Here is a 22,221-nt window from a genome sequence, read left to right as displayed (position 1 = left end):
ACCTGATTCTAGGACAGACATGATTTGATGAAATATGATCCTCACAGTTTTTAAACCAAATGTGCATAGTCCCAGGACTAAACTATATGTATATACGTATTTTTTATTTTTATTTAACCAGGCAAGGTAAAGTATACCCCCTATATAATTACTGGATAGTCATTGTGTATTTTATTTCCTTTAGACAAATTTAAATATGAGACAAAACGGTAACATCATACATGATCGAGAATACCAAAGATTTAGGCCTCAAGTTATAATTAAAAGAGCATACATTTTCACCAAAGTTTGAAGCAATTCGTTACTATGATTCCGTTTTCAAAAGGAAAATGCAAAAACTATTTTTGGAGACTTGAGTTCAAGTAACTTTTTATTCAGAACGGTACACGCCTACCAAATGTGTGAACCCCACTCCATTATGGTTCACAAAAGGGTATGCCATAAAATATCCGACGCTGGGAGACAGTGGTGAAAAACAGAATACAGTAGCTCGCATGCCCCCCTCCCTACTCCGTGACTAAGTTAATTAGCCAGCTCGGGTGCAGGCCCCTCATGTTTACAATGGTTCTCCGAGTCGAAGCAGTAGAGTCCATTGGGGGGCGGCAGAGAAAGAAAAACACATTTACAATGCATCTTACACATCGCCGTGGAGTACGTCTGGACACCCATCCCGGATTGATGTGTGGTATGCATATTTTGTGCGCGATTTTGTCCCGGGGAGAGAGAACCGAGGGCCTTCTCGCGCTCCAGCTCTCGCCCTCTTTGAGTCAATGGTGTTCAGTGGTGTTCCAGCAGCTGAAGTTCTTTATGAAGAGAACAATCTGGAGGGTCTTGTCGGAGTGCCGAGCAGCTGCTGTTTTTTTCTCTGCCTCTTTTCACAAGACACAGGCCTGGAGCGGGGAGGTGAATACACAGACAACTTCCCCCCTCCCTGCCCCTGCACTGTAAACCCTGACATACAATGTGAGATGAAGAGTGGCACAGGCCAGGGTAACCAGAAGAGAAAGCATTGTCAATTTGTTCTCTTTCTGTTGCCTGGGGTAACTAACTTCCTTATTTCATCACTTTGTCAATGTTTTTCTGAGATATCTAAGTCTGATTGTGACCCAGAAAGAAAGCTTGGAAAAATGTAAGTCTTAAAACATAGCTACAATATATTGGTACACAATCACATCCTTTACCTGCTGGCTTATTTGAGGCATAGGGGAAAATAAGGCTATATACTAATGATAGGAATTAAAGGATCATCCTGATTCAGGTTTGGTTAAAGGAGGCCGTTTATAACACAACCTTTATAATATATCCCTTTAAGGATCTCCTTAATATCATTAGTAAGCATCAAGCCACAATCCTTCAAGACATTCATTGATTCATCAGTAACACATCTAGCCTCTTTTACCATATGATTATGAAAAGATGTTAAGTTTTTATTCAACTCAAGCTATCACCCAGTGTTAACACTATTCAAGCAGCCTGTCCAGAACAGTACCCAGCAGCCTGGCTTAGTCTGGGGTGTGTCGACTGGTGGGTGGCGTAGTGAAGTCAGAGTGCACAGGCAGGTTTTAGGCTGGTGGTTAGGCTGTGGACCCTACCAGAGGCCCCTCTAGTGGCTGTCTGAAGGCACCAGGTTTCCTGTGGTGTCCAGCTGCATGCACTTACAGGTGCAGGCCGACACTGGACACTCTGTATGGTCCCTATGGGGAACAGAGAGGACAACCAAAGGTTAATCAATAAACAACCATTAAAATGCACAAACCACCGAAAATGTGACACTTCTCACAAAGCTACCACATCTAATCAAATGTTATTTGTCACATGCCCCAGTGTAGACCTTAACGTCAAATGCTTAGTTACAAGCCCTTAACCAATAATGCAGTTCAGGAAATATTTACTAAATAAACTAAAGTAAAAAAATAAATGTAAAAAAACGTAACAATAAAATAACAAGGCTATATACAGCGGGTAGCAGTACCGAGTCAATGTGCGGGGGTACAGGTTAGTCGCGGTAATTTGTACATGTAGACAGGGGTAAAGTGCCTATGCATAGATAATAAACAGCGAGTAGCAGCAGTGTAAAAACAAAGGGGGGGTTAATGTTAATAGTCCAGGTGGCCATTCGATTAATTGTTCAGCAGTCTGATGGCTTGGGGGTAGAAGCTGTTCAGGAGCCTTTTGGACCTAGACTTAGCGCTCCGGTACCGCTTGCCGTGCGGTAGCAGAGAGAACAGTCTATGACTTGGGTGACTGGAGTTTTTTTGGGGCCATCCTCTGACACCACCTAGTATATAGGTCCTGGATGGCAGGAAGCATCGCCCCAGTGATGTACTGGGCCGTACGCACTACCCTCTGTAGTGCCTTACAGTCAGATGCCGAGCAGTTGCCATACCAAGCAGTGATGCAACTGGTCAGGATGCTCTCGATGGTGCAGCTGTAGAACTTTTTGAGGATCTGGGGACCCATGCCAAATCTTTTCAGTCTCCTGAGGGGGAAAAGGTATTGTCGTGCCCTCGTCATGACTGTCTTGGTATGTTTGGACCATGATAGTTCGTTGGTGATTTGGACACCAAGGAACTTGAACCTTACGACCCGCTCCACTACAGCCCCGTCGATGTTAATGGGGGCCTGTTCAGCGTGCCTTTTCCTGTAGTCCACGATCAGCTCCTTTGTCTTGCTCACATTGAGGAGAGGTCGTTGTCCTGGCACCACACTGCCAGGACAACATACAAGACCTATGATGCATTCTGTTGACAAAACTAATCTGATACAGAAAAATGTTATCCGAACGTTCCGGTAATGTTCTTACCTAAACCAGCTGAGTATGTGACCTGCGTGGCCGCCATGGCGGCAGTTGTGGCACCAGGTGAACCAGTTGTTGAACTGGGCCAGTTTGTTCTCCCTGGTCAGATCCACCTTCTCGTCTGACTTCCCCGTACCTGGGAAAAACAACAGCCGTGTGACTACACACATCTATTCTAAACCATCAAATGTGAATGTTTGTTTTGCTTTTTATGCGCTTTGAGATTATGTTCTGTAATGAAAAGAGCTATACAGGTTAACTAAATTACTATTAATAATCTGGTTGATGTTTTGTAAGTCAACTAAAGTACAGATCAGTATCTACAATCATTATCACATTCATGATCTGCTTTATTTATTAGTGTGATTTGTATTAGTTAGTGATACAAAAACATTGTATCACTAGCTAATATACTGTATGTATGCATTTCTCTCGCTCAATTACCCTGAAGTGTGTGTATGCACTTGCATTCCTATTTTCATAATAGGGTGTGTAATGAGGAAGTTAGACTGGCTACAGAACTGTGACAGTAGGGTAAAGTTGAACTTTGACACTGATCCATGACCAGTTTTTCATTCTCTCCCCATAATGTTTATGGTTAGGATTAGGTGAAGATAAACAGATCCTAGATCTGTGGCTACAGGCAACTTCCACCCAGAGCCCATCTGTGGAGTATACCGTGTCCAGTACCTGGGCAGTTGGACACAGGCGTGCCCATGTTCATGAGGCAGAGGGCACACCGGGGGAGGGGCTTCCTGCAGCCGGGGCAGCTGGTGACCTTTGACTTGGTGGGCGAGCCGCTGACCCCGTACTGGCTGAAGCCGCGGCCCTGGTGGGGCATGGCCGAGCAGCTGTACGATATGGACTTCCCACAGAAGTTACAGCTCACAAACACCTGCAGCAGGCAACAACACAAAGGTCAAGTGTGATAAGGAGTGGCAGGTTAAATTAGAGCTAGCAGAAGCCAACATGAATGGGTTATAACATCGAGATCAATGTTAAGCTCATGAAGCTAGAGATGAATGTACTCGTCCAATACAGTGTATCATTATCTAGCTGACCAATAACAAATAAACAACTAGCATCACTTATTAATCAGGATAATCATATTCATTATTGTGTTTTAAGTTTATGTAAAACCTACAAGCAAGTTGGTCACTCAGCCACATCCTCCATGTGAAGATTTATGAACAGATAAACCAAAAGACAGAGACATTAATAACTATGAACAACTGTCCATCTCTTAGTGCAGTGTTCCCTTTCCCTTTCCTTGCCTGTGCCAGTGGTTTGGAGCTGGGGTCCAGCTTGCTCCTGTGGATGTCAAACTCAGCCCGTTTGTGCCAGAACCTCCATGCATCCAGCAGGTTGCGGTAGTTCTCGATCCAGCACTGGACACGCGGGTCCTTCACCACCTCCCCTGGGGAACCCTGGGAGGGAAGGACACTACGTCATGAAGCTCCCCTTACAGTGACAAAGGTATTCGATTTTGAAACAGAATGGAAGTGGGCTCCCGTTACTGTGTCAGTCTCACATCATCAGCCTAGCTTCTATGATATTTGTATTGTCATGTCACTTTTACAGTTGTTTTTCATTCTATCATTAAGCATTTGAACTCTAGCTAATCTTAAAGATTCAACAAATCTATACGCCTGAATGTAGGAAAAACCTTGGGTAAAAGATCCAACAATCGATCTTGAGCAAAACTTATCTAATTCTAGCCAACATGGGACAGGTGATCATAGTATGAACCACAAGGTCAGTCAGCCCGTTGCCTCGACTACAACCCTTTTACGGTGTGATGTCGAGCTGTGCAAGACTATTCAGCCACTGCTCTGACCATACCCTGAGCATGCAGAAGCTGGCGGTCTGGACGTCTCCGGTCCGGTCCACGTAGCTCTCCATCAGGTCCACTCCGTCTTTGGTCAGCCCCGTCAGCAGGATCCCCTCCAGGTTCCCCACCTCCTTCATCTCACTGGTCAGCTTCTCCATGTAGCGAGGCAGCTACATAACAAAACACAGAGAAAATGAAACATTCCTTTCAATAGATAGAAATGGGGTAATCAGTGAAAAAAAATAAGATTATTATCTATTGTATGTTGTCGTGCGGTTGCTGGAGGAGGTCTTACCTGTGCGTCGTTTAGGAACATGCATGCGAAGGCCACTCGGTCCGTTACAGCCACACTGCTCTCATACTAAGGAGGGAAACCCAAAAAGGTTTGTATGACTAAGTTGTACTTTTTTTTTAACGTTGGAATCTTCAAACTACTATGTCAAACACTGCCCTCTTCATGCAGCTGCTGATGTTTAGGATTCATTTGTAGTTTCCCTGAAAATTCACTGAGGCCCCCTCGTGGTCCCTAGCCCCATTTGACAATTCAGGTACTATAGCCCTTTGTACTTCAGCCTAACATGATAATGAATGTTATAAAGGGTTGGATAATGCATATAAAAATCTGGCAACCCAGTTTATATCAATGGTTCACCCCCTTCCCTGCGTACCAGTACTCCGTCGTAGGTGCCAGGCTCACTGGTGAGGAAGGCAAACATGACACACAGGTAGGGGTTCTTGAGTTGCAGCCTCAGAGAGCTGCACATCTCCCTCCACAGGGAACTCTTCTCGTCCGTGTAACCTGACAACGCCATGGCAACCACGTTTAGGTTCAGGTCCCCTGCGAGGAAGGAAGGGTGGGGAAGATTGGTTCATTTCGCTTGGATAGCTTGGTTTATGAGCTTCCACTGTACACTATAGCCAAATCTAATATTGGTGGGTATACTTTCTGACTGTATACTGCTTTTGTTTAGTGGTGAAATCCTAGCAGTATGTTATTGTACTTTTGCTGTGATGGAAGTGACACCACAGGAGGGCAATGCATTACTGTTAACACTCAATATCTAATTAGTCTCCCTGTCAGTCTGTGACCAGGCAGTAATTAGTAGCATACTTTATGCTGTGTACAGTACATACAGTGTATATTGCAAACAAGTTCTTGAGTCCTTACAAAGAATCTTCAAATATGCATTACATAGCCCTGTCCCAGATGACTCCACGCCAGTACCTCTCTCAGCGGAGGCTCCCTTGTTGAGGATCTGGATGGCCCTACGGATGTCCAGGTTGAAGAGGGCCACGGCGGCCGCACGCTCCCACTCGCCCTCCCCCTCCAGGGAGCGCAGGAAGGGCTCCACGTTGATGTCGGGGCCTCGGTTGATCCAGCCGCACAGACGCAGGGCAAGGCTACGCTCCTCGCTGTGGAACCTGGGGACGTCCGTCTGGCGGTCTGAGCCGCTCCAGCACCGCCGGTTCTCTGTAGTGCCTGGTGGAGTAGAGAGAAACAGACATACAAATGTTACTTCAGGGGCTTTTTTGCGCCAATGTGAAGAAAAACCTAGGGGAAACACTGAAAAAGAGTTGTATAACTTACAGTACCTATGTAGAGTGTTACATAATACTTTCAAGGGTTCAGCCTGTATATTTAGCCTAGATATAGACCTAAAGATGATCTAGATCTTTAGGTTGCTTACCTGAGCTGGACTTGACTATGTTCTTGATGCCTGAATAGACCAGGGGCTGTTTGTTCCCCTGCTGTTTCTGCTCCATGTCTTCAGTGTACTGCTTCATGAGTGATACTTACATAGGAAATGGAACGCTGAGGCATCATAAGAACCACAGTGCAAACAGTGACATACAATATAGCAACTTAGTCTATGTACATTGTATCCAGTATGTCAGGTGTAAGAACACAAAGACAATTGATAATTCAATGAATCACTACAGCGCAAGCAGAACGCCAGGCATGTCTCTCACACAAGGACAGTGTCTACTTTAAAAAAAACAGAACAACAAATGTAATAAAACAGCACATGAATCATCACGCAAAGCTAAATATGTTTAGAAATTAGTAAGCACCAGTAATGTAATAAACCAGGGGTATTCAACTCTTACCCTACAAGGTCCGGAGCCTGATGGTTTTCTGGTCTACCTGATAATTAATTGTACCCACCTGGTGTCCCAGGTCTAAATCAGTCCTTGATTAGAGGGGAACAATGAAAAAAAGACAGTGGAGCTGGCTTCGAGGTCCAGTTGAGATTGAGTGTAATTAAGCAATAAGGCCCGAGGAGGTGCGGTATATGGCCAATATACCACGGCTAACGGTTGTTCTTACACACGACGCAATGCGGAGTGCTTGGACACAGCCCTTAGCCGTGGTATATTGGCCATATCACAAACCCCAGAGGAGCCTTATTGCTATTATAAACTGGTTACCAATGTAATTAGAGCAGTAAAACGAAATGTTGTCATACCCGTGGTATACGGTCTGATATACAATGGCCTTCAGCCTATCAGAATTCAGGGCTGAAACCACCCAGTTTATAATAAAGGATATAGAACAGAGTGTACCACAGGGACTTGAGCTGGGGGTCGTCCCCTCCGGCCAGCAAATGGTTCTTCCACACCTGGACCGTATCATGACCGTACCTGGACTGGGCCCTCTGCCTCATTTTAGTGGCTATGTCCTTCTCTACAGTACCCTCCCCTCCCACGCCCCCCTCCTCAGCACACTCATAGAGGTGTCTGCCGCAGGCCCACATGAGCGAAGTGGTGGAGCTCCAGGCTAAAGATATACGTTCGAACACAGTGAAGTCGGTCATGGTGCGGTTGGCGGCCGAAACCACCACCATGCGGTTCTGGGAAGTGGGGTGCCAGGCGAAGCTGCCAATGAGGCTGTTGCTGGGCTGCACGCTGCGCTCGATGATCGTGGGCTCTGTCTCGTCGCCGATGGGCGTGGGCGTGTGCTGCATGTCGTAAAGGCGGATGATGTTGCTGTCACGTGTCAGCGTGGCCAACAGGCCCATACGCGTGGGGCACCAGGCCACCTGGGAATGAAAGGAAAGTGAGTTGTACATCCTTACATCCAAAACATGTAGGCTATAGCACAATTATGTATTCCTGTATCACACAAAAAGTATACTCCTGATATGTGCAAATCGATTGTACACTGGATGGCGGTGGACAACAGAATTTCACAACAGACCAAAAAACCATACCAGTAAGTTACCTTGGTGAGTGGCTTGGGCTGCTCGGTGAGCGTGAGCACTGGCTTCTCAAACTTGCGCAGGTCCCAGATGGCCACCTGGCCCTCGAAGAAGGAGGCCACACGGTCTGGGAAGTGGGGGTCCACTGTCACACCCTGGATGGCCTTGGTGTTGACGAAGGTCTTCTGGCTGGTGTTGCGCAGGTCGAAGATGGCCAGGTTACGGTGCATGCCAGCCAAGAGCAGCTTCTGGTCGCGGGGCAGCCAGCAGAGGGACAGGCAAGCATCGTTCTGGCCTAGCTCATACAGGGGCTTGGTCACCACTAGGCCAGAGTCTGTGTCTCCTGATGAGAGACGGATCTTTTCAGTGGCTACACTAGCCTCTGGGGTGAACTTACTGCTAATGTCCCATATGAGCACTGAGAAGTCTGCTCTGTGCTTGTCCAGCCCAGCGGCTAGCCAGTTGCTGTCTACAGGGTTCCAGGCTAGGGTGTTGCATTGACGTGCATGCTTGGGCACAAACTCCTTCCCCATTAGCTCCTTGCACTTGGAGTTGTGGCTCTGGCCTAGGCTAGTGAGGACTACCCTGCCGTTAGCCTGTCCAACTGCTAGCAGACATTCAGGCTCGTGCTTTGGGTACCAGGCCACACATTTCATGTAGGGGGTGTCAGAGTTGATCGCTAATAGGGTAGCAGCGGTCTCCTCAGAGAGGGGGAGAGCTCCGGCTTTGGTCTCGCCGCTCCCCACAGGTCCGATGCGGTACAGTCCAAGCTCTGAATCACAGATGACATAGCGGTCGGCGTGGTGGGGAGACCACAGAATGTCTGGCTTTGAGCCACTCATTGTTCAAATGGAAGAGCTTCTTCTTGCTTTTTACAACTAGGTATACTGGGGGAAAACAGCATTTACAGTACAGCTGAAAGTTACCAACTGACATCTAGCAAGTAGTCTAGTAGTGAGCAAACTAATATGTTTAGCCTACTTTCTATAAACGAATATATTGAGCCTACGTTCAGTAAAGTTAGCTGAAGATATTGTACAAATCTTGTGACAATGTAGTTAGCTACCATTATGTGCAGCACGGGAGCAACATATTAGGTCGCTAACTGCTAGCTAGTGACATGTGGCACAGCTAACAGACGATTTAGTTAGCAATCCCAAGGCGTAAAATAACGATAGGCCTAAATTGCATAACATTTGCAAGATGTTAATGCAATATTGTATCTCGCTAGATAGTTAATTAAACAAACTGTGGATATAGGAAACTTTGTAGCAGATTTGTTAGCAAAAAATGTGAACGTCTGCTAATTTAGCGAGCTACAGTAGTTAGCTAACGTTCTGTCTAGCTGCAGTGCTAGCTAGCTACAACTTTGTTGACATCACAAGATTAGCTTCCCGAAGTACCAGTATCAAGAAAACAGATCAACCGCAAATAAACATTCGTAAATTGTGTTTCTAATAATAAAGATAACAAGTTATTGAAAGAAACTTACAAATTGCTAGACATGTCAACATGGACAAAACTGGGTGTCCACTAGTTACCTCAGCCACAAAGTCCAAATTTCCTATACGTAGAATTTCATGAAAACAAACATTAGCTTTTTGGTCTTAATTTAAGGTTAGGCATAAAGGTAGCAGTGTGGTTAGGTTTAAAATCACAGTTTAACAAGATACATTTTAGAAATAGGCGGGCTTTATGATTTTGTGGCTGTGGTAACTAGTGACGACCACAAACCTAAGCCGTGCTTGTTTTCATGTTACACATAAATATTTCCCCGGAAAAAGCATATTGCTATTCGAGAGGTCCTGTTACGCACAAACCTGTTACAATTTTGGGGAACACGGCACTGTCAATTCCTAAAGGTGGCGCTACAAACAAAGATGTATGATATTGGGATAGTAATGCATGTTTAATAAATAGGCTTTTACATCTGTTAGATAATCAAGGGGTTTCAAACTGGGGTCCCCAGACCCCCGGGGGTCCGCAGAAAAGTTGGAGAAATTCAAATTCACCCTTCTTATTTTTCACTAAATTATACATTTGTTTTATCAAACCTGCAGAACATAAATTGGGACATAAATTAGCCCAAGTTTACCATAATACTGGCAGGTTGGCCTTATACTACTGTAAGTCAAAGTACGCCTCATTCCACGTGGGCGTTAAATTATTCTTGAACATGCGAGGGAGCCTGTGTTCTGGTTCTATATTGAAGAAAAAAAACATCATGCCTGTTTTTCAAGTTAGCAAGCGTGCAAGTGGAGAAGAAGAAAATCGTCATAACATGTATCAGTTGGGACTTTTATGTACAACAATCCAAACAATCACCATGCAGAAAGGTTACAAACAGTTCTAAATAGCAAATAACGGGATTCAAACGTAGACTGTGGGGAAAGTGAAATGTTTAAAGAAACCACAACGTGTTTTAACTTTGTATCCTCAGTTTTTTACACCTCTATAATTCTTAATTAAGCATAATACGTTATAAGGAATTCATGACAGTCGTGTGTACTGCCCAGAGCTACACTATTACGCGCGCTACTAAATGAAATTGTATTGGTCACATACACGTCCTATGACTGACTACAATTTATTCAGTATCTGTGAGTCTGTAATGCTGAAATTTCATAAAGATACATAAAGAGAATGCATAGTGACATGTAGCGCACAACAATCAACACATTCTTGCAGAGGACCCGAGCGCTGTCCATCCCTATGCGACATCGCACTTCACGTCGTGGACTAGTCCTAACTGGTGATCAGGACGAGATGCTGCTTCCTAAACCACTCCAGATGACTATACCTAAACCGGCGGCTGTATTTAAATGATAACTAAGGTAAGAGGATAAAAATCTACATTTTCAAATTAAATGACTTTTTGAGTAGTTGGCCAATTATTTTGAATTGTGGAAATTAAAAGATGAAAAATAAAACAAATTAGCATAAATTATGTGGCATGTTGTTTTAGTTGAACATGTCGTTTTTTAGTGCTCTGTATAAATATTTGACAACATTACAGAAATTCATAAAGTACATTTATGTTGCCAGCTTCAGCCCATAGTTGATACAGTGACTCTGCAGATGGCCCATGTACTGTACATTGATTCTGTGCACCAACAATTGGGGTGAGAATCAACAATGGTCGTGAGGAGGAGATCGCATCCACACCTGCCATATAGAATGATGCCACACTTAAATAAGACATGTTTTTTTTCTTTATGTATAGGGTGTGAATGTTGAGAAAGGACATCATGGGGAAAGGAGTGGCTCTGTTCCTTCTACTGTTGGCACTTCACGAGGCCATAGGCCAGAGAAGAAGAAAGGGAAAGTACAGTGTCCTCAGAGATGGAGGAAATGGTAAATGAAGTCCACATGTTAGTGAGGATGGTCAGTCACTGTGGCTTGTCCATTATTATTTTTTATCTATATGGCTACATTACATCTAAAATACCCCGTGCATGTTAAAGGGGGGCTGAACTTCCTGATTTAGCCTCGGTTTCAATTCTCCTCATTAGGATATGCGACTGAAAATAACAGTTAACCTTCGTTCCGTGACATACCGTCTTTTTCCTAATTATCTCGCAAATCTTCGTTTTGGACTGACTATGTCTAAAATGATTCTTATTACACTTGAATACATGTTTCTCATATCGATGCCACACAGGCTGTTTTCAAAAGGAAAAGTTGCTTATTACGTTCAGTTGCTCTTTAAGGTCTTTTGTAAAATCTCCTGGAGAAATCAAATAACTTTCTCAGCCAACAGGAACATTTTAATTGATCAATGTCTAAATCATTGTAACCGTGATTTATTCTAAGTAGATGTACAGTGCATTCGGAAAGTATTCGAACCCCTTGGCTTTTTCCAAATGTTGTTTGTTACAGCATTATTCAAAAAAAAAAAATGTCCCTAATCAATCTACACACAATACCCCATAATCACAAAGCAAAAACAGGTTTTTAGATTTTTTTGCAAATGTATAAAAAAATCTACTGAAATATTACATTTACATAATTATTCAGACCCTTTACTCAGTACTTTGTTGAAGCACCGTTGGCAACGATTACAGCCTTGAGTCTTCTTGGGTCTGACGCTACAAGCTTGGCACACCTGTATTTGGGGAGTTTCTCCCATTCTTCTCTGCAGATCCTCTTAAGCTCTGTCAGGTTGGATGTGGAGTGTTGCTGCACAGCTGTTTTCAGGTCTCTCCAGAGATGTTCGATCGGGTTCAAGTCCGGGCTCTGGCAGGGCCACTCAAGGATTTTCAGAGACTTGTCCCGAAGCCACTCCTGCATTGTCTTGGCTGTATGCTTAGGGTTGTTGTCCTGTTGGAAGGTGAACCTTCGCCCCAGTCAGGTCCTGAGTGCTCGGAGCAGGTTTTCATCAAGGATCTCTCTGTACATTGCTCTGTTCATCTTTCCCTCGATCTTGAGTAGTTTTTCAGTCCCTACCGCTGAAAAACATCCCCACAGCATGATGCTACCTCCACCATGCTTCACTGTAGGGATGGTGCCAGGTTTCCTCCAGACGTGACACTTGGCATTCAGGCCATAGAGTTCAATCTTGGTTTCATTAGACCAGATCATCTTGTTTCTCATGGTCTGAGAGTCTTTAGGTGCCTTTTGGCAAACTCCCAAGTGGCATGTCATGTGCCTTTTACTGAGGAGTGGCTTCCATCTGACCACTAAGCCATAAAGGCCTGATTGGTGGAATGCTGCAGAGATGGTTGTCCTTCTGGAAGGTTCTCCCATCTCCACAGAGGAACTCTGGAGCTTTGTCAGAGTGACCATCGGGTTCTTGGTCACCTCCCTGACCAAGGCCCTTCTCCCCCGATTGCTCAGTTTGACCGGGCGCCAACTCTAGGAAGAGTCTGGTGGTTCCAAACTTCTTTCATTTAAGAGTCATGGTGGCCACTGTGTTCTTGGGGACCTTCAATGCTGCAGAACTGTTTAGGTACCCTTCCCCAGATTTGTGCCTCGACACAATCCTGTCTCGGAGCGCTATGGACAATTCCTTGTACCTCATGGCTTGGTTTTTGCTCTGACATGCACTGTCAACTGTGGGACCTTAAATAGACAGGTGTGTGCATATCCAAATCATGTCCAATCAATTGAATTTACAACAGGTGGACTCCAATCAAATTGAAGAAACATCTCAAGGATGATCAATGGTAACAGGATGCACCTGAGCTCAATTTTGATTCTCATAGCAAAGGGCCTGAATACTTATGTAAATAAGGTTTTTCTGTTTTTGCTTTGTCATTATGGGGTATTGTGTGTAGATTGATGAAAATATATATTTTTAAAATCCATTTTATATTAAGGCTTTGACGTAACAAAATGCGGAAAAAGTCAAGGGGTCTGAATTCTTTCCAAATGCACTGAACAAAAATATAAACACAACATGCAACAATTTCAAAGATAAGGAAATCAGTCAATTGAAAAAACATTATTAGGCCCTAACCTATGGATTGCACATGACTGGTAATACAGATATGCATCTGTTGGTCACATATACCTAAAAAATGTTTTTAAAAAAAGTAGGGGCGTGGATCGGAAAACCAGTCAGTATCGAGTGTGACCACCATTTGCCTCATGCAGCACATTTCCCCCACATAGAGCTGATCAGGCTGTTGACTGTGGCCTGTGGAATGTTGTCCCACTCCTCTTCAATGTCTGTGCGAAGTTTCTGGATATTGGCGGGAACTGGAACACGCTATTGTACACGTCAATCCAGAGCATCCCAAACATGCTCAATGGGTGACATGTCTGGTGAGTATGCAGGCCATGGAAGAACTGGGACATTTTCACCTTCCAGGAATTGTGTACAGATCCTTTCTATATAGGGCCGTGCATTATCATGCTGAAATATGAGGTGATGGAGGCGGATGAATGGCACGACAATGGGCCTCAGGATCTTGTCACAGTATCTCTGTGCATTCAAATTTCCATCAATAAAATAATTTGTGTTCGTTGTCCGTAGCTTATGCCTGCCCATGCCATAACCCCATCACCACCCATGTGGCACTCTGGTTACAATACTGCCAAAAAAATGGACGTACTGACAAATTTCTAAAACTATGTTGGAGGCGGCTGGTCGTTTCATGAAGTGAAATAAAATATCCCAGACATTTTCAATATGCACAAAAGGCGTATTTCTTTCAAATTCTGTGCACAAATTTGTTTTCATCCCTATTAGTGAGAATTTCTCCTTTGCCAAGAAAATCCCTCCACCTGACAGGTGTGGCATATCAAGAAGCTGATTAAACAGCATGATCATTACACAGGTGCACCTTGTGCTGTAATAAAAGCCTTTTGTACAGAAAAAATCATTCTGATTGGCTGGGCCTGGCTCCCAAGTGGCTGCGCCCCTGCCCAGTCGTGTGAAATCAGTGGTGAAAAAAGTACCCAATTGTCATACTTGTAAAAGTATCGATACCTTAATAGAAAGTTACTAAAGTAAAAGTCACCCAGTAAAATACTACTTGAGTAAAAGTCTAAAAGTATTTGGTTCTAAATATTCTTAAGTATCAAAAGTAAATGTAATTGCTAATATATACTTAAGAATCAAAATTAAAAGTATAAATTATGTCAAATTCATTCTATTAAGCAAAGCAGGCAGCACCATTTTCTTGTTTTAAAAATGTATGTATAGCCAGGGGCACACTCCAACACTCAGACATTATTTACAAAAGATGCATTTGTGTTTAGTGAGTCTGCCAGATCAGAGGCAGAAGGGATGCCCATGTGTGTGAATTGGACAATTTTCCCATCCTGCTAAGCATTCAAAATGTAATAATACTTTTGGATGTCAGAGAAAATGTATGGAGTAAAAAGTACATTATTTTCTTAAGGAATGTAGTGAAGTAAAACTAAAAGTAGTCTTTAGTACTTTACATCACTGTGTGAAATCCATAGATTAGGGCCTAATTTATTTATTTTAATTGACTGATTTCCTTATGAACTGTAACTCAACAAAAATATTTGAAATTGTTGCATGTTGCGTTTATATTTTTGTTCAGTATAGATGTTCATTTGCTTTTGACATTGGCCTGAAGTTTATCCAATCGATCTCCATGTGAAACACATGTATGTGTCCCTCTCCCAGACATGACAACATGTTCCATGGAGGTGGCCTTCATTCTGGACAGTTCGGAGAGCGCCAAGACCTTCCTGTTCGAGAAGCAGAAGTCCTTTGTTCTGCATTTCAGCACTCGTCTCACCATGCTCCAGGTGTCTGGATGGACCCTGAAGCTGCGGATGGCTGCTCTGCAGTACAGTAGCTCCGTGTCTGTAGAGCACAGCTTCACTGCCTGGCAGGACCTGGATGTGTTCCACAGCAGAGTCAGCTCCATGGCCTACATTGGCCACGGTACCTACTCCACCTACGCCATCACCAACGCCACGCAGCTCTTCACCCAGGAGACCAAGGAGGACAGCGTCAGGGTGGAGGTGCTCATGACTGACGGTGCCGATCATCCGAGGAACCCTGATGTGATCGGAGCAGCGGTGGATGCTAAGGCTAGTGGCGTGAAGCTCTTTGCCGTAGGGTTGTCGGACTTGGCCCGCCAGAGCCAGAACAGTGCCAAACTCCGGGCTATCGCCAGCACACCGGCCCAGCAGTTCGTCCACAGTCTCACTGACCCCCAGCTAGAGGAGAAGTTACTGAAAGAGTTGGTGAGTGTTCTGTCATCAAAGTCACCCTACACTCAAGTTGAAGATGATTGGTATGCTGAACCAGGCCAGCACGGTATGGTTTGGGATCATTAGTTTGTAGTGTGAAATGGGTATGATAGTACCTCCACACTGTCTTTTCTATATGAGTATGAGAACTTCACAGCTTTTTCCAGAGGTTTGTGAGGGTACAAAGTGAGGGAAACGTAAGTTAGTTGGCACACAACATCCCTGTCCAACAGTTCTGAGCTCCTCAGATAAACTTGTCTTGTTATCATGTCTGTGTCCTAAGCGGGGGCTCAAACCTCAATGTCAGAATTGTTCCTGTGTGGGGAATTCTTCCCCTAATATGCATTTTCCATAAACACAGAGATTTGTCTATAGTCTAAATGAGGTCAAGACCTGTCTATGGGCAGACAGTAGCATGAATTATACATTTTCCAAAAATCCATCATTGTTTTTTAAATTCATATTCATCATTAGCGGAGGTTTAAAAGAGAACAGCTTTATAAAGCAAAACTGACAGGAAGTGATCTAGCTCTCTACCGCCTGTCCCCTCTGTTGTTTTATTCTTCCTTAGAACAATGTCTTGACCATCTGTACCATTGTTCATGTACAGTAAGGCCTGCTCAGGTACAATACAATGTTCAGTCAATAGTGGTACTGTTGGAATTGTTTCTAGGTAAAAATCTCACACAATCTTCTTGTATTTTTTCCATCCAGGCTGCAATAGCGCTTGAGGCGGTAAGTACTTCAAAACAATAAACACTATATTGGCACTGGAAGTAGCAGGTGGAGTGATAAGATTGATTTTGTATTCTTTTCATTGTATCAGTGTCCACAGGCTAAAGTGTGTTTGTGTGAAAGAGGGGAGAGAGGCCCTCCTGGAAACCCAGTGAGTACACTAGACGTTTTTTCAACAGAACGTGTAGGTCTACTGTAAGGATTATGCAGTAACCCAGTATGACTGACACGCCACACAAAAACGAAATAAAAACATTCGAAGAAATACCGAATACTCTCATTCAACAGTGACTCCATATACTAAGTTATTGTGTTTCGTCAAGGGTAAAAAAGGAGATCCAGGATATGAAGGACCATCTGGTCCAAAAGGATCAAGGGTAAGTCGTAAAAAGATAGTGATTTTCACTATTTTAATGACCTTAAGTGTTCCACATACAATCCTGATCTCACATTTATAACACTGTCTCAATTCTACAAGGGAGAACCTGGAGTCAGTGGCCGACCAGGAAGTGACGGTCTTGAGGTATACAATGTATTTCTTTATTCTGTAATTATTTTCTGAGGCATTCTATTCTAATTAACTTCCATCTAACTGCCATATTCCCATAGTTGACTGAGATACCTTCAGCACTGGGTGTTGAACACTGTTGTTCTTACTTTACAGGGCAGTCCTGGTTATAAAGGTGACAAGGTGGGACATCTGCTTTCAAGACATTTTAGAATACAACTGTCTTGCTTAAAAGTGTTTAACTAAATGATTGAACTTGTGCTGTATTTCAGGGGGAGATAGGAGATTGTGGCACCCCTGGGGAAAAAGGAGATAAAGTAAGTACAATGATTACTGTGCCATTTTGGTTCAATCAATATTGTGATCTATTCTACAGTATGTGTGCCAACTGAAGCATGATGTCATCTTACAGGGCCCTGGAGGACCTCCTGGCCCACGGGGACCCAGAGGAGACCAGGTACAATGTAACATTGTTGTTTTTACTCCTTCAATACATGAACAGGTATATTTCGCTACCTTTTTAGGACCTTGTTTTAATCATGATTGCATATGATACAGTATGTTCATCTGGAATAGGTTAATTGATTCTCAATGAATGATGCACTTTAGAGCAAGGGCTGAGTACTTTTTTCGCTAAGATGTTGTTTGATGACGGGGTGAAAATGAGTACAGACATTGAGAACAGACTACATATAAGTCAGAGACATCCCTTATTCCCTTTCATTCTCAAACATGGAAAATGGAAGTTGAGTTTGTCGTTTTCCCACCCATGCACTTATGGAATGTGAATTTTGGATTACGCCTAATCCCGATGCTAATGTGAGTATCTAAAGCAGTGAATCCAGGCTTGCAGGATATTATTCTTTTCCAGGAGCAGACTTTGTGTCGTAGGATTAGCTGCTAGGACAGGGTTGCCAGTACAGTGGCACTGTTCCTTCTCACTATCAGCCCCTCGTCTGGCATGGTATCAGTCATTGTGTTGTTTTGACACCAGGCCCTGAGAATGGAACAAAACTACTGCTCTGTTCTGTATAGTTCTGTGCATTTGTATTGCATTAGTTCAATTGTAAGAATGAACTACTAACTGGTACATTGTAAAATACACCTCACAATATAGATTTGGCAGATATCAGGGATGAGTTAGATTCTCTGGGCTATCAATTCTATACAAACAGTAGCTACATACTGTACAGTGAGAAAAAAGGCTGTTGTAGACGCCATTTCAAAACCATTTCACACAGACTTGTTAGGATACTGCAATGGAACCAGTGCATTATATGAATCAACTTCATTGTGCTTTTATTCACTAAGGTAATTTCTAGATTTTTTTGGTTTCTTCCACAGGGTGTTAACGGACCACCTGGGGACCAGGGTCCGGAGGGCCAAACAGGACCTAAAGTAGGCACGCTGATTCTCAGCCAATGACTTTCATGGGGTGCTAGAAAATCAGCCAATTGCATTCATGGGTGCTACTGTATGACACTTTCCTACATGGAAACACATTTTCACACAGCATCTCTATTGTCAAAGTGTGTTGCTTAGCCAGGGAAGCCAAGGAAGGCCTTGGAATCAAGTGATTTAGAGCCATTTAGCTATTTAGGGTTTAAAGTTCTGACGTAATCAAGAACAGAACAGTATAGCAGGAACAAGTGACTGAGATGTGTTATTGAATCCCATGAAGATCCTTTGTCTGCATTTTATTGCCGTTTTCCATCCTCGTAGATTCTGTTGGAATGGATCGAGTTCCTGTGTGGAGAAGCACTGGGGAAGGGTTTTCTCTTACAGTATGAACTTGGAATAGAAGTGTTTTATGACTAACTTGTTGGCGGTGTGGGTTTCAAGTAGTAGGCGTTTTGACAAATTCACACTGTGATCGTACACCTCTAACACAGGGGGACCAAGGACCCACCGGTGCATCTGGACCAGCAGGTGACATTGGCATTGGGTTCCCAGGTCCAAAGGTAACCTAATAATAACCATTACAGAGATTATGCTATACATTTACAGTTTATGTAAATAACATAAATGTTGAAATGTGTCATTGTTCTCAGGGGGCCAAAGGAATTCAGGGAAGACCAGGAACCCCTGGTCCCATTGGAATTGGAGAGCCAGGACAGCCAGTAAGTATTACTGTTGATGCCAGCTTTGGATACCTAAACAGTGATCGCTATGGGAACGTTATACATGACCCTATCCTTCTACCTCTGATTCATATGATCAGATTTGACAATGGAAATCTAAAAATAAAACTAAATGTTGCCATTTACTGGCCAGTAAATTTTGAAACTGTTTGAGGGTCAAAAATGATGAGACTGTTTGTTTATTTCAGGGACCCCCAGGACTCGCTGGAGCACAGGGTAACCAGGGAGCTGTTGGGGAGGGGCTCCCTGGCCCAAAGGTGGGCAAATATTTGAGTGTCCGAGCATTAACCTGTTTCATGTATACTGTTAGGTGTAACTGTACACATCCTTAAGTCAGAATGAAGTCTGGTGTAAGTACAATGGGCCATTAATATGTACATTTTTTAAATATCATTGTCGACTCAAGTATCTATTTTTTCAGGGGGATCGAGGCTACGAGGGCCCCAGAGGTGAGCGTGGTCTCACTGGTGTTGGGGTCAAAGGTGATAAGGTAAAGCAAGTTTAAGACTATTGGACATTACTATGTTGAGGTCTTATGTTGGTCCGTATGAGGATAAATGATCAATGGTCCATTGAGAATGATCCCATATTCCTTCAGTGAAATGACATTTGACGAGAGGTCTTATGTTTCTCTCAGGGAAATCCTGGACAGCTTGGATCACAAGGACTGGTGGGAATGCCAGGGGCAGGAATTCAAGGAGAAAAGGTACATTCTGATTAAACTGCAGTCAGATCCTTTTGTATAATGTCAATTTGTCTATTCTCAAACATACTGTATACTCACACATACTTATACTCATATTCCTTTTCTTCTAATGTCCCCTTCTTTTCAGGGGAACCAAGGGCCAGTTGGCCCTCCAGGCCCCCGAGGGAATCCAGGTGTGGGACTTATGGGCCAAAAGGTAAGGTTGAATGTCACATGATCAAAGGGAGTCTAATGTCAGGCAAAAATGAAAGTCTTCAATCTGAACGCAAGACGCAAACGTACAGTATATTCATTTAGTAAATATGATGTCACATATACTGTTTGTTCTACAGGGAAGCCAAGGCTTCTCAGGTGAGCCTGGAATCCCAGGGGAGAGAGGTGTCGGGGAGCCAGGACCTAAAGTAAGTCTGATGGTTCAGTAAGACAGTATTTAAACCAGATCAAGTAAAACTGTGTTAATAGAGATTTGTAAATGCTCCTCTAGGGAGACCCAGGATCGGATGGGTTACCTGGTATTCCGGGCCTCTCTGGAGAGGATGGAGATATAGGACAGAAGGTGGGCACAGTGTGCTGTGATGCAATGTCATTATCACTAGGACAGTACATTAATGCCAGTCTGTCAACTGACAGTGTTTATTGTTTACAGTATTGTGTATTTATTTCACATGGTATCAGGGTGACATTGGGTTACAGGGGCCCAGAGGACCTGATGGGGCACCCGGAAAAGGTGTCCCTGGAGAAAAGGTACAAATCAGTTATCTTAAAGCATTTTCACTATTTCAAAGAATGTATGGAAGAGTGTTTGAAATCAAGCTGTGACTATTCTCTCAGGGGGACCGAGGGGAGCGGGGCTCCAGGGGCCAGCTAGGGGCAGTAGGGCCTGTGGGGCCAATGGGGGCCAAGGTAAGCACATTCACAGCAGTCATGCTCAACACTACTGACCCAAAGCATGGTTGGTTCTGCTATTATAAAATGTTTCCTGTTTCAGGGTGAACCCGGAAGTGCTGGACGAGCAGGTACAAATGGACCACCTGGGCGGGGATTACCCGGTATCAAGGTAAGTTCTGGTGAGAAGGAACATTGACAACACTGTTGGTTACCACTTTATTAGGATATTAAAGTGTTACCATATCTTAAGGCTGATGTCAGTGTTCTGTTTTATGTTGGGTTGCTTTGTGTCCAGGGGGATCCTGGTGCAGTAGGCCCACCCGGACATGTTGGTGAACCAGGAATAGGAATCACTGGACCGAAGGTCATTTGATTCAGCTTCTTTCTGTTTGATTTGGGAGGTGCAAGTATTTCTCAAATGTCCAATGAACCACATAAGACCATTGGTGTGAAACAACTCTCACTTTTTAGGGTGAGAGAGGGCTACCAGGACCCATTGGTCCAACTGGGCTTGAAGGGGAAGGCCTTCCTGGAACCCCAGTAAGTATCCCCATTTTCTCTAGTATTACGATCATATTCATTGATCTATGCTGACTATTCAGTTTGAATACTGTATGAATGGATGTTCCGTCATGTTTATTAGGGCCCCCCTGGAATACCAGGACTGACAGGTGAGACTGGACCAGAAGGAAAAGGTTTACCTGGTCCTAAGGTGAGTTTTCCGGGATAATGATTGCATAAACAAAATAACTTTAACCCAATTATAGGGGCAACTTAATGTGTTTGTTTTGTGATCTATATGTGAGTTTTTAACCTGAGGATCTTTCTGTTCAGGGAGACCGGGGAACTCCAGGCCCCACAGGACCAGCTGGAGCACCAGGAGTCGGGCTAATGGGTCCCAAGGTCATGAATCCTATTCAGACCAATAATAATTATTTGATCAATGTGTAGGAGGAGAAATGAGCCATCATGATTGGAGTACACAGGATTGAGAAAGATTGATAGGAACCATATGACTGGCGTAGCATCAAGATGACATGATTCTCTCTGCAGGGGTCAGCCGGTCAGATTGGAGCACAGGGTCCCCAGGGACTGCCTGGAGAGGGCATTCAAGGACCAAAGGTACAGTTAAAGGACCATTTAGTATGCCATGTTAGGTCATAGTACAGCCAGGCATACAGTATACTAGTGCTGTGTTTCAAAAAGGTCAAATTGCTGAATTGATTTTGTCTGATAGGGGGAGTCAGGATTCCAGGGGATCACGGGCCCCAGGGGGCCCCCAGGACAGGGTATTCAAGGGGAAAAGGTAAGAACCTCCACACAAACAACATAAAATGTAGCTTAATAAATACATAGATGTTATCCAATCTATAATCTCGGGACGCAGAACCAAATCATGTCTCATAAATGGTCTTGAACTTGACAAAGTTTTAATGCTTTCCAAGTTCTAGAAAAGTTCTGCAGTTTTGCCGTTCCTACAGGGAAACAGGGGGTTCGTGGGTGAACGAGGCAGAAAGGGGGACAGGGGAGAGACTGGAGAGAGAGGAGCTGCTGGACCTTTGGTACTAATCTTACTATAAATCTGGAAAAGGCATGGACATTATCAGATGTATATATTTGTTATTGAGGGACCTCCTGAATTACAGGGCAGACTGGGAGAAAAAGGGGAAGCTGGCCTAACAGTAAGTATAGTCTGTTTTGTACACTGTACCTCCGTACTGTAGTATTACAATGACTA

At 43.8% G+C, this 22,221-nt stretch overlaps 2 protein-coding genes across 2 annotated transcripts in view; one reads left to right on the top strand and one right to left on the bottom strand.

Moving 5' to 3' along the window:
- Nucleotides 1–357: 357 nt before the first annotated feature.
- On the bottom strand, nucleotides 358–8,670 carry LOC106582151 (GATOR complex protein MIOS-like). The gene is made up of 11 exons (XM_014164943.3): nucleotides 7,852–8,670; nucleotides 7,180–7,669; nucleotides 6,317–6,415; nucleotides 5,854–6,108; nucleotides 5,297–5,466; nucleotides 4,924–4,989; nucleotides 4,640–4,798; nucleotides 4,072–4,224; nucleotides 3,488–3,692; nucleotides 2,804–2,933; nucleotides 358–1,694 (listed from the first exon to the last, which is right to left on the bottom strand). Exons 1-11 carry the CDS (start codon nucleotides 8,668–8,670, stop codon nucleotides 1,604–1,606), a joined length of 2,637 nt encoding a protein of 878 aa, XP_014020418.1. The 3' UTR covers nucleotides 358–1,603.
- LOC106582155 (collagen alpha-1(XXVIII) chain-like) overlaps nucleotides 8,570–22,221 on the top strand; it is a 16,791-nt gene continuing 3,139 nt past the window's right edge. The window contains exons 1-31 of the mRNA XM_014164954.3: nucleotides 8,570–8,710; nucleotides 10,517–10,662; nucleotides 11,052–11,182; nucleotides 14,931–15,499; nucleotides 16,220–16,240; nucleotides 16,332–16,391; nucleotides 16,564–16,617; nucleotides 16,719–16,763; nucleotides 16,905–16,931; nucleotides 17,021–17,065; nucleotides 17,161–17,205; nucleotides 18,093–18,146; nucleotides 18,641–18,709; nucleotides 18,800–18,868; nucleotides 19,078–19,146; nucleotides 19,311–19,379; nucleotides 19,527–19,595; nucleotides 19,723–19,791; nucleotides 19,928–19,996; nucleotides 20,080–20,151; nucleotides 20,271–20,339; nucleotides 20,427–20,498; nucleotides 20,584–20,652; nucleotides 20,779–20,847; nucleotides 20,955–21,023; nucleotides 21,127–21,195; nucleotides 21,318–21,386; nucleotides 21,537–21,605; nucleotides 21,721–21,789; nucleotides 21,965–22,045; nucleotides 22,130–22,165. Coding sequence (XP_014020429.3) covers nucleotides 11,059–11,182; nucleotides 14,931–15,499; nucleotides 16,220–16,240; nucleotides 16,332–16,391; nucleotides 16,564–16,617; nucleotides 16,719–16,763; nucleotides 16,905–16,931; nucleotides 17,021–17,065; nucleotides 17,161–17,205; nucleotides 18,093–18,146; nucleotides 18,641–18,709; nucleotides 18,800–18,868; nucleotides 19,078–19,146; nucleotides 19,311–19,379; nucleotides 19,527–19,595; nucleotides 19,723–19,791; nucleotides 19,928–19,996; nucleotides 20,080–20,151; nucleotides 20,271–20,339; nucleotides 20,427–20,498; nucleotides 20,584–20,652; nucleotides 20,779–20,847; nucleotides 20,955–21,023; nucleotides 21,127–21,195; nucleotides 21,318–21,386; nucleotides 21,537–21,605; nucleotides 21,721–21,789; nucleotides 21,965–22,045; nucleotides 22,130–22,165 — 2,340 coding nt within the window. The 5' untranslated portion in view covers nucleotides 8,570–8,710; nucleotides 10,517–10,662; nucleotides 11,052–11,058. The remainder of the gene's footprint in view (nucleotides 8,711–10,516; nucleotides 10,663–11,051; nucleotides 11,183–14,930; nucleotides 15,500–16,219; nucleotides 16,241–16,331; nucleotides 16,392–16,563; nucleotides 16,618–16,718; nucleotides 16,764–16,904; nucleotides 16,932–17,020; nucleotides 17,066–17,160; nucleotides 17,206–18,092; nucleotides 18,147–18,640; nucleotides 18,710–18,799; nucleotides 18,869–19,077; nucleotides 19,147–19,310; nucleotides 19,380–19,526; nucleotides 19,596–19,722; nucleotides 19,792–19,927; nucleotides 19,997–20,079; nucleotides 20,152–20,270; nucleotides 20,340–20,426; nucleotides 20,499–20,583; nucleotides 20,653–20,778; nucleotides 20,848–20,954; nucleotides 21,024–21,126; nucleotides 21,196–21,317; nucleotides 21,387–21,536; nucleotides 21,606–21,720; nucleotides 21,790–21,964; nucleotides 22,046–22,129; nucleotides 22,166–22,221) is intronic.

Source organism: Salmo salar, chromosome 02 (assembly GCF_965601325.2).
Source record: "Salmo salar chromosome 02, fSalSal1, whole genome shotgun sequence".
Lineage (NCBI taxonomy): Eukaryota > Metazoa > Chordata > Actinopteri > Salmoniformes > Salmonidae > Salmo > Salmo salar.
The sequence above is the reverse complement of the archived record's forward strand: the minus strand, read 5'-3'. Positions and strand labels throughout refer to the sequence as shown.

What these genes read in the sequence shown, in the direction of transcription:
- LOC106582151 (XM_014164943.3), bottom strand. Translation starts at nt 8,670, where the DNA reads ATGAGTGGCTCAAAGCCAGACATTCTGTGGTCTCCCCACCACGCCGAC. An exon ending in GCACCTACGACGGAGTACTG is followed by an intron (nt 4,990 to 5,296) that starts GTACGCAGGGAA and finishes TTCCCTCCTTAG; the next exon opens with TATGAGAGCAGTGTGGCTGT. An exon ending in TGTTCCTAAACGACGCACAG is followed by an intron (nt 4,799 to 4,923) that starts GTAAGACCTCCT and finishes TTTGTTATGTAG; the next exon opens with CTGCCTCGCTACATGGAGAA.